Source organism: Marmota marmota, unplaced genomic scaffold, assembly GCF_001458135.2.
Source record: "Marmota marmota marmota unplaced genomic scaffold, marMar, whole genome shotgun sequence".
Classification (NCBI taxonomy): domain Eukaryota; kingdom Metazoa; phylum Chordata; class Mammalia; order Rodentia; family Sciuridae; genus Marmota; species Marmota marmota.
The window spans coordinates 743,421-757,777 of NW_026000052.1; the positions used below are offsets into that span (position 1 = coordinate 743,421).

Consider the following 14,357-nt stretch of genomic DNA (forward strand, 5'->3'; position numbering starts at 1 on the left):
CAGCATTCTAATGACTGCACCCCTGCCCAGGACCCGAGAGCACTCTCTACCAAAAGGGCCTGTGGGAGATACCCCTGAAGGAGCTCCAGCTCTGCCCATTCTGGGCCTTCATGATCACCCATGTGCCTTCTGCCAATATTCACCCCTGGGTGAGCCTGGGCTGGCTCTGAGGCCCCTGGGCATCAAGGTACTGATGGGGCCATGACCTGGAAAGGAGACGACTTTGGGTGAGGAATGAAGGAAGTCTGCCCAGACCAGTCAGGTGTGGGGGTCATGACTGGGCGTCCAGCGCAAACCCCTATCTTGTGCTGACCCTCTCAGATGGAGATGTACGAGCGTGTCTTCCAGCGACCCCCAGACCGGCACTCGGACTTCTCCCGCCTGGCACGGGTGCTGACTGGCAACGCTATTGCCTTGGTGCTTGGAGGAGGGGGAGCGAGGTGAGTCCCTGGCCCAGGTACTGCTGCCCCTGTGCATGCAGGTGCCCATCATGCATGCAGGTGCTATGCTGGACTCCCAGGAGGACAGTGGTGTCACACCACTGACAAGAGATGCAGACCACGGTGGCCTGTGCCGCCATCAGGAGAGTACCCAGGTGGTCGGCAGGGGTGTGGTCTGCCCAATGAAGCACCTCCTGCAAGCAGGCCCAGCAAAGCTGCCCATTTCCTTGTTACTGGTAGAGTAGGAGAAGTGTTGTATCTCGTTCTGATTGTCTTTGCCTGGAAGCCTTTGCTTGCTTTTAGCCACCTGGGTCTCCTGTCCTCCAAAAACTATTGTCTTCTTCCCCCAGCGTCCCCTCAGGCTCCTGGTGAGCTGCTTTTATCTTGACACACAGTGTAAGGATCTGATCCATGTGTGAACTAGTGAAGTGTTCCTTAGTTCTTGGGCTGAAGGTTCCTTAAAGGACTTTTAGCCCAAATCATTCCTACTCTGGGTCATTGGACCCTTATCACCTTCTCCTGAAGTGAGAGAAGTAGAGCCAGGGCATCACGGGGTAAGACCAGGCTGGTGCCTTCTTCTGGTGAACCAGAAGGAGCACAGTGAGCCACACTGTGCCACATTGTGCCAAACCCCCAGCCCCAAGGAACGCAGCACTGCACAGGCATTGGCTGCCCCTACCCCCCCCTCGGGGGAGGGGGGCAGTGGAGGCTTGGATTGTTCTGCTGGGAGACCCGCCTGCCTCCTGCAATTCCAGTTCTGAGCCAGGAACTCAGCAGAGGCACCTACTCAAGCTCCTTGTACTGATTCCTGGCAGTACTTGACCTTGTGGCAAAGTGATAGTGCTTTGTTCATTGTATCTCAGGGATCCTGGGGTGACTTTGCCCCTTGTCCCACTCTCACTCCAGTGACAAGGAGACTGGGCTAGAGGAGAGGGGTGATTACCCATGACTGTCAGGCCCAGGAGAGGCCAGTGTCCTTTCTGTAGGGCTGGACAACAGGCATGTGGAGCAGATGGGCCCAGACTCAGGCCTGGCTTGCAGGTCAGGCCAGCAGCATCTCAATGAAAATGCATTTTAATACAAATGCACTTATGGGGCTGGGGCTGGGGCTGGGGCTCAGAGGTAGAGCACTCACGTACCACATGCGAGGCCCTGGGTTTGATCCTCAACACCACATATAAATAAATAAATAAAATTAAGGTATTGTGTCCAAGTGCAACTAAAAAATAAAAATTTTTTTAAAAAAAGAATGCACTTAGAAGCCATGAGGTTCTGTAAGGCACAGGACAAAAAAAAAGATCTTACAGCCTCTCCAGCACCAAATCCAGAGTTCCCAGAAACACCCACTTACCCCACTCTGTGACCATCTGCTTGTCTCCTTTCCTTTTGGACTGATGGTCTGCTTTCTGCTGTTGTAGATGACTGGCTTCCTGGCCCTCCTGCGCACTCTTATTCTGCGTCCTCCTCATCTGTCTGCTCTGCTCCCTTCGTCCCATTAGGGTCCCCGTGTAGCCTGCAGTGGCTCAGCTGGCACTTTCTGTTTCATTGTGAAATGGCTCTCATGGAGCACTCTGGGATCACTCCTCTTTCCTTGTTGCACCTGCATCTGCTCAGCTTCTGGTGTGAGCTGTGCACCTGCAGGCACTGCTGGAAGCATTGGCACCCACTAGTAGGCTCAGACAGAACAGGCCACCGCTGCTCGCACAGTTTAGGGTCGCCACCCTCATCTCTGCTGGCTGCTCTCTAGCTGTTGGGATGTCGCCCTGGGAACTGCCTTTGGCTCATTTCCTGTGTTGTGCTTTCTTCCTCTGTCTTGATATGCTCCTGTTTTTGGTGATCTCTTAGAGAATGCATAGGAGGCAAACATGTTAAGATCCTACCTCTCAGAAGACACCTTATCCTACACTCATACTTGCATGATAGTTTGGTAGGATTTGGCCGTAAGTACTTCCCAGGGCTTCATTGTCTTTGTAGCATATTGCTGTTGAGAAGTTTCATGCTGTTGTTCACAGGCCTGGGTTTTAATCTGGAACACTGAAGGACATTCTTGGTCCTTGGTATTCTGAAGCTACATGGGATGTGTCTTGATGTGGTTGTTTTTTGTCCATTACACTGGATGCCCATTGGGTTCTTTCAAACTTGGAAATTCAGCCAGGTGTCATGCCCAGCTAGTCAGGAGACTAAGGCAACAGAATTGCAAGTATAAGGCCAGCTTCAGAGACTGAGTGAGACCCTGTCTCAAAAAGATTAGGGGACAGTCTGGGATTATAGCTCAGTGGTAGAGCACCTCTGGGTTTAATCCCATTATCCTCCCCCACCCAAGAAAAAACTCTGGAAAGTGTTTTATGTTTTATTTTTTAAAATATTGTTTACCTCTTTCTTTTTCATTTTCTTGGAGCTCCTACTGGTCGAGTATTGGCATCCTAGTTGGATTCTCTAATTCTCTTACCTTTTCTTTCCCATATTGTCCATCTTTATATTCCAATTAATTTTTCCACTAAAATAACTCTAACACCGAGTGATCTCTCTTCCTAGTCTTCCTGACTCCCTAGTGCAGCTGTCTCTGGGACAAGCAATGGCAGGCTCCTCGCTGGCTCTGCTTGCCTGTTTACATCTCCCACCATGAGCTGGTATATCTGGCTCTGTGCTCGTGACATGCTGTGTGAAGGTTGTGTCCTCGGCTGCAGGTGTGGTGAGCCAAGGACTATTCCATCGAGCACTCCTTTTTCACCCCTCCTTCTTCTGGTAGGCATTTAGGTTGTTTCTTGCTTTTGATTTTTAGGAGCAAAAGGATAATAACACTCTTTACATGGGCACATGTTTTCTTGTCTCTTAGGCAAAGGCCTGGGAATGGAGTTACCTGGCCACAGGGTAGTTGTGCCATTTTACACTTACCAGTTATATGTGAGAGTTCAGTTTTCCACATTCTTGCCACCCATTGGTATTGTCAGTCTTTCAGTTGTAGCCACTCTAGTGGGCGTGCTGTGGTCTCTGTGTGGTTCTCATTTGCATCTCCCGATGGCAGGATGTGGAGCTTCCGTTTTGTAAGCTGGTGTGCTGGTTGGCCATATGCGTGTGCGTCCTTTTTTATTTATTTTTTGGTTCTGGGGATTGAACCTAGGGGTGCTTGCTTTGCCACTGAACTGCGCCCTCAGCCCTTTTATTTTCATTTTTGAGACAGGGTTTGGCTAAGCCTGGCCTTGAACTTGCAACCCTCTTGCCAAAGCTTCCAGAGTCCTGGGGCTACAGGTGTGGCCGCCATGCCCAGCACATGCATCCTATTTTGTGAGGTATTTGCCCAGGCTCTGTGGCTGTTCTACCAGGCTTCCTTTATCATAGAGTTGGATGAGTTCTGTACATATTCTGACTGCAAGTCTGTCACCAGATATATTTATTGCTAATATTTCTCTTGGCTTTTGACTTTCTTTTCATTTCCTTTATGACATCTTCGAATGAACTATTTCTAATTTTTTTCTATTTCATTTAAAAATTTTGTTCTAATTAGTTATACATGACAACAGAATGCATTTTGACACATTGTACACAAATGGAGCATAACTTCTCCTTCCTCTGGCTGTACATGGTACAGAGCTACACAGTAGTGTAATCATACAGGTATATTGGGTACTAATGTCCATCTCATTTCACCTGTCCTTCCCATCCCCACCCCTGCTCTTGCACAATCCAAAGTTCCTTCATTCTTTCCTACCCACCCCCCCCTTTATGATTTTTTATAAATTGTGATTTTTTTCCATTTTTTTTATGGTTATTACTTCTGGGTATTCTGAGAGGTTTTGCTTATCCTAGGGTCATAAAGGAATTCTGTTTTTCCTTTTAAAAGATTTGCAATTCCAGATTGTCCGTGTAGGCCTTTGATCTACCTCAAATTAATTTCTGTGTGTGGTGTGAGGCAGGAGTTGGTCTCTACTACACGCTGTCTGCCAGGACCTCCCTTCCCTGTGGCGCTGAGAGGCACCTGCTGGGCCCTGTGTGGGGGCTGCGCTGTTGCAGAGCCTGTTTCGTCCTCAGTGGCAGCACTGCAGTCTTAGTGAAATGGCTTTGTGGTCAGTTTTGACTGGTTTGGATAGGGATGCACCCAGTCTGTGGGTCACTCTGGGGAGAAAGGCAGCTGTGCAGGGTGGACTCCCGCTGGCAGGCACGCCTCCCTCACCCAGGCCTCAGTGTGGAGGCCAGGCTGTCACTGGGTAAGTGCACTTCTAACTTTTCTTTAGAACTACTCTAAGTGTGTTTTTTGGATTCTGCTTTCAGACTGGTCATTTCAGCATACAGGATGCAGCTAGGCTGGACTTGCACTTCACAGCTGCTCGACTCCCTTGTTCTGGGAGCTTTTTTGTGGAAGTTTTTGGATTCTGTGCCTGCAATTGTTATCTGGGAATGAGCACTGGTCCTCCTCCTCTTCAGCCATGTACATGTGCTCAGATTCCTCCCCTTTCCTTCTGCCCTGGCCAGAGCCTCCAGTGCAGGACTGATGGACCTGGGAGCGTCTGTGCTAGCCTTGGGGTGTGCTTGGTTGTCACTTGGCAGGGGGGGATCCTGGCTGTAGACCGTGGCGGTCTTGCTGAATCCAAGGAAACCCCTCTGCTCTCAGTTTTTGTCACAAATGGTGGCACCCAGGGTCTGGTGAGGTGATTGTGTCTTCCTCTCTGTCCTATTAAAGTATGAATCACAAATAAAAGCCAAACCCAAGTCCCTGCAGTGGGTGGGTCTGGCTGTGCCAGGCTCAGTCTGCAGGGCAAGTCCCTCTGCATCTGCAGCGCTGGGAGGAGCAGGCTTCCCTCAGTACCACATGCTTTGCTGCCTTCCCAGGTCACAGAAGGAAGGGCTCTTTTCCTGCTCTCTGAAAAGTTTGATGTAAAATTTGCATTCTTTCTTCCTTATATGTATAGTAAAATTTACTAGTATAACCATTTAGATATGAAATATGAAATTTATTTATTTGATTGGTTGTAGTCCTAGGGATTGAACCCAGGGGCACTCTACCACTGAGCTATACCCCAGCCCTTTTGATTTTAATTTGAGAAAGGATCCCACTAAGTTTCCCAGACTAGCCTCTAACTTGCAATGCTCTGCCTCAGCCTCCTGAGTTGCTGGGGTTACAGGCATGTGTCCTGCTGAACATGAAATTTTCTCTGTGGGTATTTACAAGTTAAATATCCCATTTCTTTAATATTTACAGTACTTTTCAGATTCTCTATTTTACTTTTGGGTTTTGTAGGTGATGCTTTTCTTGGGTCGGGCCCCCTTTATCTGAGTTTTCCCACTGTGAAGCTGCCCAGTGGCTTCTCCTCAACCGCAGCACCTGTGGGATGCACCTCTTCCTGATGGCATTGCTGCCCTCCCTCATCTCCCTTTCCCCCTCATCTCCCACTGATTGTCCTTTCTAAGCACTCACTTCTGGTTTTGTTGACATCTTTATTGTGTGTTTGGATTTTGGTTAATTTCTGCTCTTATCTGTATTGTTTCTTTGATTTCACTCTTTTATTTAATTTATTCTCTTTTCCTACCTTATGGGCCAGCAGACATTGTCATAAAGGAACAGATGGTAAGTGTATGGTCTTTGTCATAATCACAAAAGTATGAAGGAGCGAGCTCTTTTTACTGCACCTCTGATGGCAAGGTGTCTTTCCTTTTCTTTTGCCATGCTGGGGATTGCAGCCAGGGCTTTGTGGATGCTAGGCAAGTGCTCCATCATGGAGCCACATCCCAAACCCTTGTCTTATTTTTCCCCCTCAGTCTGGTTTGAATATGGTTTTTATTGCTTTGGGTTTTCAACAGTGCAGGCACAGTTATCTTTGGATTTGAGCCTAGGGTTTATGATGCTCTTTGAATGTGAGTCTTTTTTTTTTAAATATCTTTTCAGTTGTTGATAGACCTTTATTTTATTTACTTATATGTGGTGCTGAGAATTGAACCCAGTGCCTCACACATGCAGGCAAGTGCACTGCCACTGAGCCCCAGCCCCAGCCCCAGCCCCTGAATGTGAGTCTTGATGCAGCCATCAGTTCTAAAACTGCCCAACCATCATCTCTTCAGATATTGCTCTGTCCCCACTTTCTTTGCTCTCTGGGCTTGAATTGCACATAAATTAGAACTTTGTGCCAGATCCTTTGCTTCTGAAGCTCCTGTGCCTGTTTTTTGAAGGAATAGTTTACACATCCCATCCCCTTGATGCTTTGTGAGCCAGTGGGCATTTTCTTCTGCTCCTCTTAACTGTCACATCACGCTCTTCAGCTGTGTCTAGTCTGCTATTAGGTTCAGTCACTGAGTTCTTCTTAGTTTCTACTTCTAGAATCACCATTTGATTTAGTTTCTGATTCTGTGTCCAAATTGTCAGTCATGCCCATCCTACACTCTTTTTGTAGTTGTACTTGAGTATTTAATTTTCACATGTGTTCATTTTTGCCCTTTCTGAGTGCACACTTAAGGACACTCATGTGGCTGTGAAGCTGTCAGCACCATCCAGAACACTTTTATCCCACCAACAGACTCAGCCCACTAGCGCCAGCTTCCGTTGCCCTCTCCCCTCATCTACTGGTTCGTCTCCATGCAGCTGCCTGTTCCAGGTCCCTCATGTGCGTGGCAGCATGCACCCCTTGTCCCTGTGGTCTCCTTCTCACCAGCCGCACCAGCTCACATGCTACAAATGCACTTCCTTCCTTTTGTTCTCCACTGTAGCAGTTCCCACCTTTGGCTCCTGGGGGGGGGGGGGGGCTTCAAGCACCATCATTCTAAAACCCAGTGCCTGATACTTAGGTTATCTGGGCTCCCTCTGGGCCACTTCTGTTGTTTGTGTTTCCTCATGGTTTGTGGCCAGGTAGTTTATCTCTTCATGTGGCTAGTAGACTTCCTGCATGGAAATGGCAGTGACAAGTGCAGGCTCTGGGTGACAAGTCCAGCCGGGGCTGGAAGTGATCAGAAGCTGGCTTCCTGGCCTCTGGGAGGGCTGGTCCATTTCCAACTTGCTCTGATTCCTGGGTTGGCCCTCGGGGTGCTTTTCAGGACCTCTCATTTCCAGGGGGCCCTCAACTCCACCTTTCCTCACCCCTGAGACTGGCAAGAGTCCTGTTCCACTTTACCATCTCTGCAGTGCCCTCCTTGCTGGCGTGGCAAGTGTCTGCAGGTGAACAGGCCACATACCTACCGGCTCTCCTGTAACCTGTCCTCCCTCATCCCATCCCCACCGTCTCCTTGGGGGTCTTAAATTACCTCCAGCCTCCCTCTCTGCATTAGCATCATTGCCCATCTATATGACCTGTGCAAGAGTAGGGACAAGGAGGAGTGGGTGGGTTGCAAGCAGCCACCTCTGGTCCTCTCTGGGACATAGCGGGGCTGAACTGGTGATGGCACTTACTTCCTCTCTATGCTCCTGGCTGTGAAGGGGCTGCGCCCAGGTGGGCATCCTCAGGGCCCTGGCAGAGTACAACATCCCCGTGGACATGGTTGGAGGGACATCCATTGGGGCCTTCATGGGTGCCCTGTACTCTGAAGAGAGGAACTACAGCCAGATGAGGATTCAGGCCAAGCAGTGGGCTGAGGTAAGTGGGTACCTTTCCCGAACCAGGTCTCTAGGAAACAGCCCCACAGGTTTGAGGGACAAAGGAAGAGTGTAGGAAAAGACACTGCTGCTGTGGGAAGGGACAGCAAGGAAAGGCCTCTGCCACTGGAGGGAGAGCGGGTATTGCCCACAGTCCCTGAAGAAAAGAGGCACAGCCCACCACACAGGGCAGAGTGAGGCAGGAGGGCACTGGGGCCACTCAGGAGCAGAAAGGAACAAAGTGGCCCAGGCCTGGTTTCTATAGCACAGGTAGGTGAGCTGCTTAGGACCAATAGGGGGTCATTCCAGCAGCCCTGGGGGCTTAGTACCTGGATCTGGGTGATTTAGGGCAGGGGAGTTGGTGTGAGTCGGATGAAGGAGAGGCCAGGAATGAGCTCTGCCCAGCAGAGGGACATAAACAGCTCCAGCCTTGAGTCTGGCCTTGTTTTAAATGGGCACCAGAATCAAAATACCCAGTGTACAATCAGAGGAAGCAGAATAGCTCAAGCTCTGCAGTGGGTTGGCTCTGCGGTTCTCTGCTGCTATGCCTCTTGTTTCAAGACAGTTAAGCCCTGTTGAAGCCATGTGTGGGATCAAAACTGTTTGTGTTCTTCTTTCTAAAAGGGAAGAAAACTGTCCATCTTCCAGGCATAAGCTCTTGGACTAGGTCATCTGCTGTGTTCACGAGTCCTGGGGATGCCACTGTCCCCACCACCAGGCCCCCAAGGACCCTGCTGTGGGGCTCCCCCTTCAAGAAATGGTTCTTCCCTGAAATAAGTTCCCCAGTCACTCCTCAAACACCACTCAAAAGAGATAGCAACGATTACTAGGGATGGCTCCAAGAGCACTGACCACAGGACATTGTGTGCAGTGGGCAGAAGATAACTTAGCAAGGGTCTAGTCCCTTGGCTGGGAGACAGGCTCAAGCCCGCAGGAAATCCTTTCCATTACCTCCCTCTGCAAGTCTGGTACTGGAGACCAGGTATGGGAATGGTTCTTCCACCATCCTGAGGGTATGCTGGTCTGTGGAACCCTGCCAGGGCTGCCACCCTACAGGGAGGCATCTCTGGGCAGGGTGGGATAGAGCCATGTGCCCACCTGCACTATAATGAGGAGATGGGGTGGCAGTGGGACTTCCTCAGGAGTGGACCCAGGTCTTGGGCACCAGTTCCTTGTCCAGGAGCTCCAGCTCTCTTGCTTGCCTTAAAGGACAGTCTTCATGTGATGATGTGAGCACAGGGGCTTCTGATGCTAGTCAGGCCCTGGGCTCATCCTGTCACGTCTGAACCAGGCACCCTGCACACAGCAGCAGGGAGGGCCTTTTACTCCCTCCCTGGCCCTAGGTCAAAGGCTGGCCTTGAGACCAGGTGCTCTCCAGTGGGGCCAGTCACAGTAGTGCTCAGTGCTTTGGCCCCACCCAGAGAGCCACCAGCAGAGCCAGGGCGAGGGTGGGATCAGCTCCCATATCTCACTGGTCATATGCCATTTCTGGGGACCTCAGTGAGATAAGCAGTTGGGCCTGAGCTCTTCCTGACATTGCCCACTCCACCTGGTACTCCCAGACTGCAGGCAGACCTGGAGCCCAGGGAACAAGTGTGCTGTGAAGCCCCCAAGGGCCAAGTTGGCAAAGCCTGCCTATGGCCAGGAAGGGCCAGAGGATGTGGGGCTGGTTCCCAGATGCTCTACTACTCCATGCCCACAGTATCGCTCCCCCAAGAATCCAGGCAGCCTGGGTCTGAGGACATGCCTGGACACCCATGTTCTGTTGCTGCAAGCACACCTGTGTGCCCATATCCTGCTCCAGAGAGGGTCCTGCAGACCTAGGCGTGAGCCCCTCTGCAGAGAGCTTCATCTTCCCAGGACATGACATCAGTGGTGAAAACCATTCTGGACCTGACCTACCCGATCACATCCATGTTCTCTGGAGCAGGCTTCAACAGCAGCATCTGCAGCATCTTCAGGGACCGGCAGATTGAGGTGCTTTCCCAGGGATGCCCTGGGAGCCATGCCCCTCTTGGCTGGCACTGGTCGTTCACCCTCAGTGCCCTCCTCTTCCTCCTAACGTGGGTAGGGCATCCCTGAGGTCCCCTGAGCCCTGTACTCCCCACAGGACCTGTGGCTCCCCTACTTTGCTGTCACCACCGACATCACAGCCTCTGCCATGCGGGTCCACACAGATGGTGAGTGCCATCTCTAGATCAGGGAGTTGCAGGGCCAGCCCCAGTGGGTCAGTGGCCCAGGGGAGCAGGCGGCCATGGGAGCATGGGCAAAAGGAGAGCCAGCAGCTCTGTGTGGTCACCAAGGAGACGAGGCGCAGGCAGGTCTGCACAGGGAGGGCACCTTGGACAGGAGGGGCAGGGCAGGTGGCAATCAGGGTGTCCAGGTGACAGAAGGGCTCTCTAGGCAAGAGTGAGGGATGGTCACACTTGGGCACAGGGAGCTTAGGGCCCAGTAGCTATTGGGAGAGCCAGACAGAGTGATGTATTCACAGAGACCCAGAGGAAGACCTCAGTTCTGTATCCTCCTGGACCCTCACTGCCTACCCTTTTTGTTGCAAGTCCCTTCAGGGATGAGGGGTCCATCTGCTGACCCTTGACCCCTGGAGATGGGGGCTGGTGGGCTTGTGGCCCATCCAAGGGGAAGTCCAGGACAGGAACCCATAGTGGGTGGCAAAAGGCTCCTCCCTGGCCCCTCCCCCACTAGACCCTCTCGGCTCCCTAGGCTCTCTGTGGCGGTATGTGCGTGCCAGCATGTCCCTGTCAGGTTACATGCCGCCCCTCTGCGACCCCAAGGACGGACACCTGCTGATGGATGGAGGCTATATCAACAACCTCCCAGGTACTGCAAAGGGCTGGGGCTCCTGCCCGCTGGCACTCAGCAGCTCGGTCACTCATTCTGCTCATGGCTGTCTGCCAAGGCCGCCTCCACACCAGGAAGGCTGGGGTGGCACACGTTTTCCTTGGAGTATGCCAAAGGAGAATGTCAGGCTGGCGTCAGAGTCCTGAGAACACACAAGCTTGTGCACAGGCACACGCATGCACGGTGTGTTCCCAGCATATGGACCTGCCTGTAGCTCAGCAGTGCACGGGACAATGGCCAGGCAGACACACCAAGAGCAATTAAGACCCATCTGCACCCACAGCCAGGCGCTAATGGCCCGCAGGTATTGACTGTGCTGGGCAGGCTCCACCTGCCACCTGTTAGACGTGTGCTCAGAAGGGCCCCCGACACAGTTTGGCTGCCACAAAGTTGAGGCACACAGGCTTCCTGTCTCCACAGGCCTAGTTGTGAGCAGCACTTCCTTAGGGCTTAGTGAAGCGGGGTCTGGCCCTGTCCCACTGGGTTCTGGGGTGTCCCCTTGTGCCCTGGCCCAGGTGGTGACCATAGTTGCCTCCTCTTCCCCAGCGGATGTGGCCCGATCCATGGGGGCAAAGGTGGTGATCGCCATCGACGTGGGCAGCCGGGATGAGACAGACCTTACCAACTATGGCGATGCGCTCTCTGGGTGGTGGCTGCTGTGGAAACGGTGGAACCCCCTGGCCACCAAAGTCAAGGTGGGGTGGTGCCAGGTGGCTTCTAAGCCTATGCCCTCCACCTATGAGCAGGCTGTGGAATACCTCCCAGGCTGAGTCCTGCAGGCCTGGGCCACTCCCACCCCTGCCTAGGCCCTGGGGCCAATCCTGGGGAAGCCCGCCAGAACACACTTCCAGGCCAGCTCAGGGCCTGTTCTGGGCCTGGGCCTGGGCCAGAAAGGACTGGGAGGAAGGGACCGGGGCAGGAGTCTTGGGCATGACTCTGCAGGTGCTGAACATGGCTGAGATTCAGACGCGCCTGGCCTACGTTTGCTGCGTCCGGCAGCTGGAGATGGTGAAGAACAGTGACTACTGCGAGTGCCTGCGGCCCCCCATCGACAGCTATCGTACCCTGGACTTTGGCAAGTTTGATGAGATCTGTGTAAGTGCCAGCCACTGGCCACAGAAACAAAGTGTCAGTGGGGGCAAGCTCTGGTGGTTGTTCCCTCCCCAGCCTCCTGAGAGCACGGGAAGTGGGGGCTCCTGTACCTCATAACTGCCCACTGTGTGTGCAGGAAGTAGGTTACCAACACGGGCAGACAGTGTTTGACCTCTGGGCTCGAAGTGGAGTGCTAGAGAAGATGCTGCAGGACAGGCAGGGGCCAAGCAAGAGGAAGGCCTGTGTGGTGAGAGGGCAGGGGTCTCCCCACAGGAAGAGGGCAAGGGGGGCTCTGGCAGGGAAGAGCTGGCAGAGTGCCTGGGGCGGGCCCACATTGTCCCTCCAGGGCAGCTGTGTGGTAGGCATGTATGCCAGGCAGGTGGCTATCCTGTGCCTTATAACTCCAGATCCCCACTTGCCCCAATGCCTCCTTCACGGACCTTGCTGAGATCGTGTCCCGCATTGAGCCTGCCAAGATGGCCACAGTGGATGGTGAGTTGGTCACCCAGGCGGTGGGCCTGCACAACAGAGGGTGGCCTGCTGACACTGTATGGGATAGAGTAAGGCTGGCTGGGCCTCAGCACCCCACAGGTCTCCACCCCTGCCCTCATGTAGTCACACACCATTCTCTTAAGACTCCAAGAGCTTCTGGCTGGCAGAGGGTCCCCACAGTAATGAGACAGGTCCCCCCGCCAGGCTTCCCAGGCCTCTCCCACACCTGCCCCATACCTCAGCAGGGAGGGCTGGCCTGGGTGGAGCCACTAAGCCAGAGGGTGGGCCCAGCATTCACCATGCTCCAGTCTAGGCCCTGCACTTGGGGCTGGAGGCTGAGGGCTAGAGGCTGGGGGCCAGCTGCTTTACTTGTAGCAGAATGGCATGCCTTATCTTGAAGGGGGACCCGAGAGGCCCTTGTGGCTACGAGGATCAGAAAGCCCCAGACTCTAAGCTGCCTGTATTCTGGCTGAAGCCTCTGCTCATGAGGCTGAGCGAGGGCCCAGGCTTCTCATGAGTAGCTTGCCGGGTTGACAGTGGGTGAAGAGCTCTTTGTGGAAGACCCTTCAAGTGTTGGGTTGGAGCTGAAAATAAAACCAGGTGTATACACAGGGCCTGATCTGCAGCAGCTCCGTCTGGAAGACGTAGGGTGGGTGTCTGCATGCGCACCTTTGCCTCTGAGTAAAGGCTAGGTTGTATGACTAGATTCTGCCTGAGTTTCAGCTGTGGCAGACACAGCCCCTGTCCTTAGGAAGGGGACCAATGAGGCCCTCCTCTCTGCTCCAGACGAATCTGACTACCAGACTGAGTATGAGGAGGAGATGCCAGAAATCCCCAAGGACACATACGCGGACTTCCAGAGCACCCAGGCAGAGCTGGGCTCTGACTCGGTGAGAGGCTGGCTGGGTCCTTCTAGTGCCCCTTTGGCTGGGCCTGTTCTCAAGGCCCCAGGCAGGGGCCGGCCTTAGAGTCCTGGCTCTGGGTTTGCTGCCCACACAGGTGATGTGGCCCAGGATCAACCCTCCTGGGTGGCAGCCCGCCGGTTTGCACCCTGACTGAGTAGTTTGCTTCCAGGAGGGAGAGCCCATGCTGCAGCATCCGCACCCTGGCCTGGCTTCCCCACAACAACCCCAGGACAATTCATCTTCCTGGCTCCCTGGCCAGACTGCAGAGAAGCCGCTGCTCTGATGCTCCCCAGAATCCAGCATCTCCTGGGAGCCTGACCTCAAGACTGAGGCTCCACCCACTCCTGGGAGGCCACTTTACCCACCTGACAAGAGAAGCCTCAGCCAGCTGGCCAGCCTGTCAAGTCTTTACCCCCAGCCTGGGCTCTTTTCTGCACCCTTTGTGCCTCTTTTCTGCACTGGCACCCCTGCACCCCTGGGGAGATGAGCCAGCCTCCCGCCATCCCCCATGAAGTTTCTGTGAGGTGTGGGAACCCCAGATTGGCATGTTAATAAAGGTAGATCTGATTGCGTGGATTTGTCTCTAGGTGCCAAAGTCCCTGTGGCAGAGAAACACCAAGATGGGCCTGATTCCATCAGGAGGGGGCGGTAGGGGAGGATGAGCCGTGGTCAAAGGACAGCAGTTTCCAGGCTGGCCAGGAAGGTCGCTCAGGGTTTGAATGGAACTGGGGTCCCCCAAAACGAAAGTGAAGTCCCTCGGGCCCTTTAGGCCTTGTTCGCCCCTAGAACACACGGTGGCCAAGTCGGGGCGTGGAGAGGACCACCAGGCCCTACAGAGGACCAGAGTAGGACTCCAGGTGCCAGGCTTCCAGGCTTCGAAGACCCTGCCCAGGTCTCATGACGCCTCGGGGCGGAGCCGGGTCTGGTCCCGCCCCGCCTGACGTCACTGGGCGGAGCCTCCGCCCCGGTTCCGTCCGGGCCGGCGGGCGCGGCGGCGCGCGCGCCGGCGGCCGG

The 14,357-nt window shown here is 53.6% G+C and overlaps 2 protein-coding genes across 19 annotated transcripts in view; both read left to right on the plus strand.

The window, feature by feature from the left end:
* Pnpla7 (patatin like phospholipase domain containing 7) overlaps window positions 1-13,919 on the plus strand; it is a 69,765-nt gene extending 55,846 nt beyond the window's left edge. For 11 of the 18 annotated variants that reach the window (XM_048813240.1, XM_048813244.1, XM_048813238.1 and 8 more), the window contains 11 exons: window positions 322-440; window positions 7,840-7,996; window positions 9,856-9,972; window positions 10,106-10,175; window positions 10,717-10,833; window positions 11,401-11,549; window positions 11,797-11,949; window positions 12,083-12,193; window positions 12,354-12,438; window positions 13,190-13,328; window positions 13,513-13,919. In XM_048813240.1, coding sequence (XP_048669197.1) covers window positions 322-440; window positions 7,840-7,996; window positions 9,856-9,972; window positions 10,106-10,175; window positions 10,717-10,833; window positions 11,401-11,549; window positions 11,797-11,949; window positions 12,083-12,193; window positions 12,354-12,438; window positions 13,190-13,328; window positions 13,513-13,855 — 1,560 coding nt within the window. In that variant the 3' untranslated portion in view covers window positions 13,856-13,919. Of the gene's footprint in view, window positions 1-321; window positions 441-7,839; window positions 7,997-9,855; window positions 9,973-10,066; window positions 10,176-10,716; window positions 10,834-11,400; window positions 11,550-11,796; window positions 11,950-12,082; window positions 12,194-12,353; window positions 12,439-13,189; window positions 13,329-13,437 lie in introns of those variants that run through there. The other 7 variants (XM_015505699.2, XM_015505694.2, XM_015505698.2 and 4 more) reach the window with 5 other exon arrangements.
* A 44-nt stretch (window positions 13,920-13,963) lies between these two features.
* Window positions 13,964-14,357, plus strand: part of Nsmf (NMDA receptor synaptonuclear signaling and neuronal migration factor) — a 9,034-nt gene continuing 8,640 nt past the window's right edge. The window contains exons 1-2 of the mRNA XM_048813415.1: window positions 13,964-13,991; window positions 14,130-14,268. Coding sequence (XP_048669372.1) covers window positions 13,964-13,991; window positions 14,130-14,268 — 167 coding nt within the window. The remainder of the gene's footprint in view (window positions 13,992-14,129; window positions 14,269-14,357) is intronic.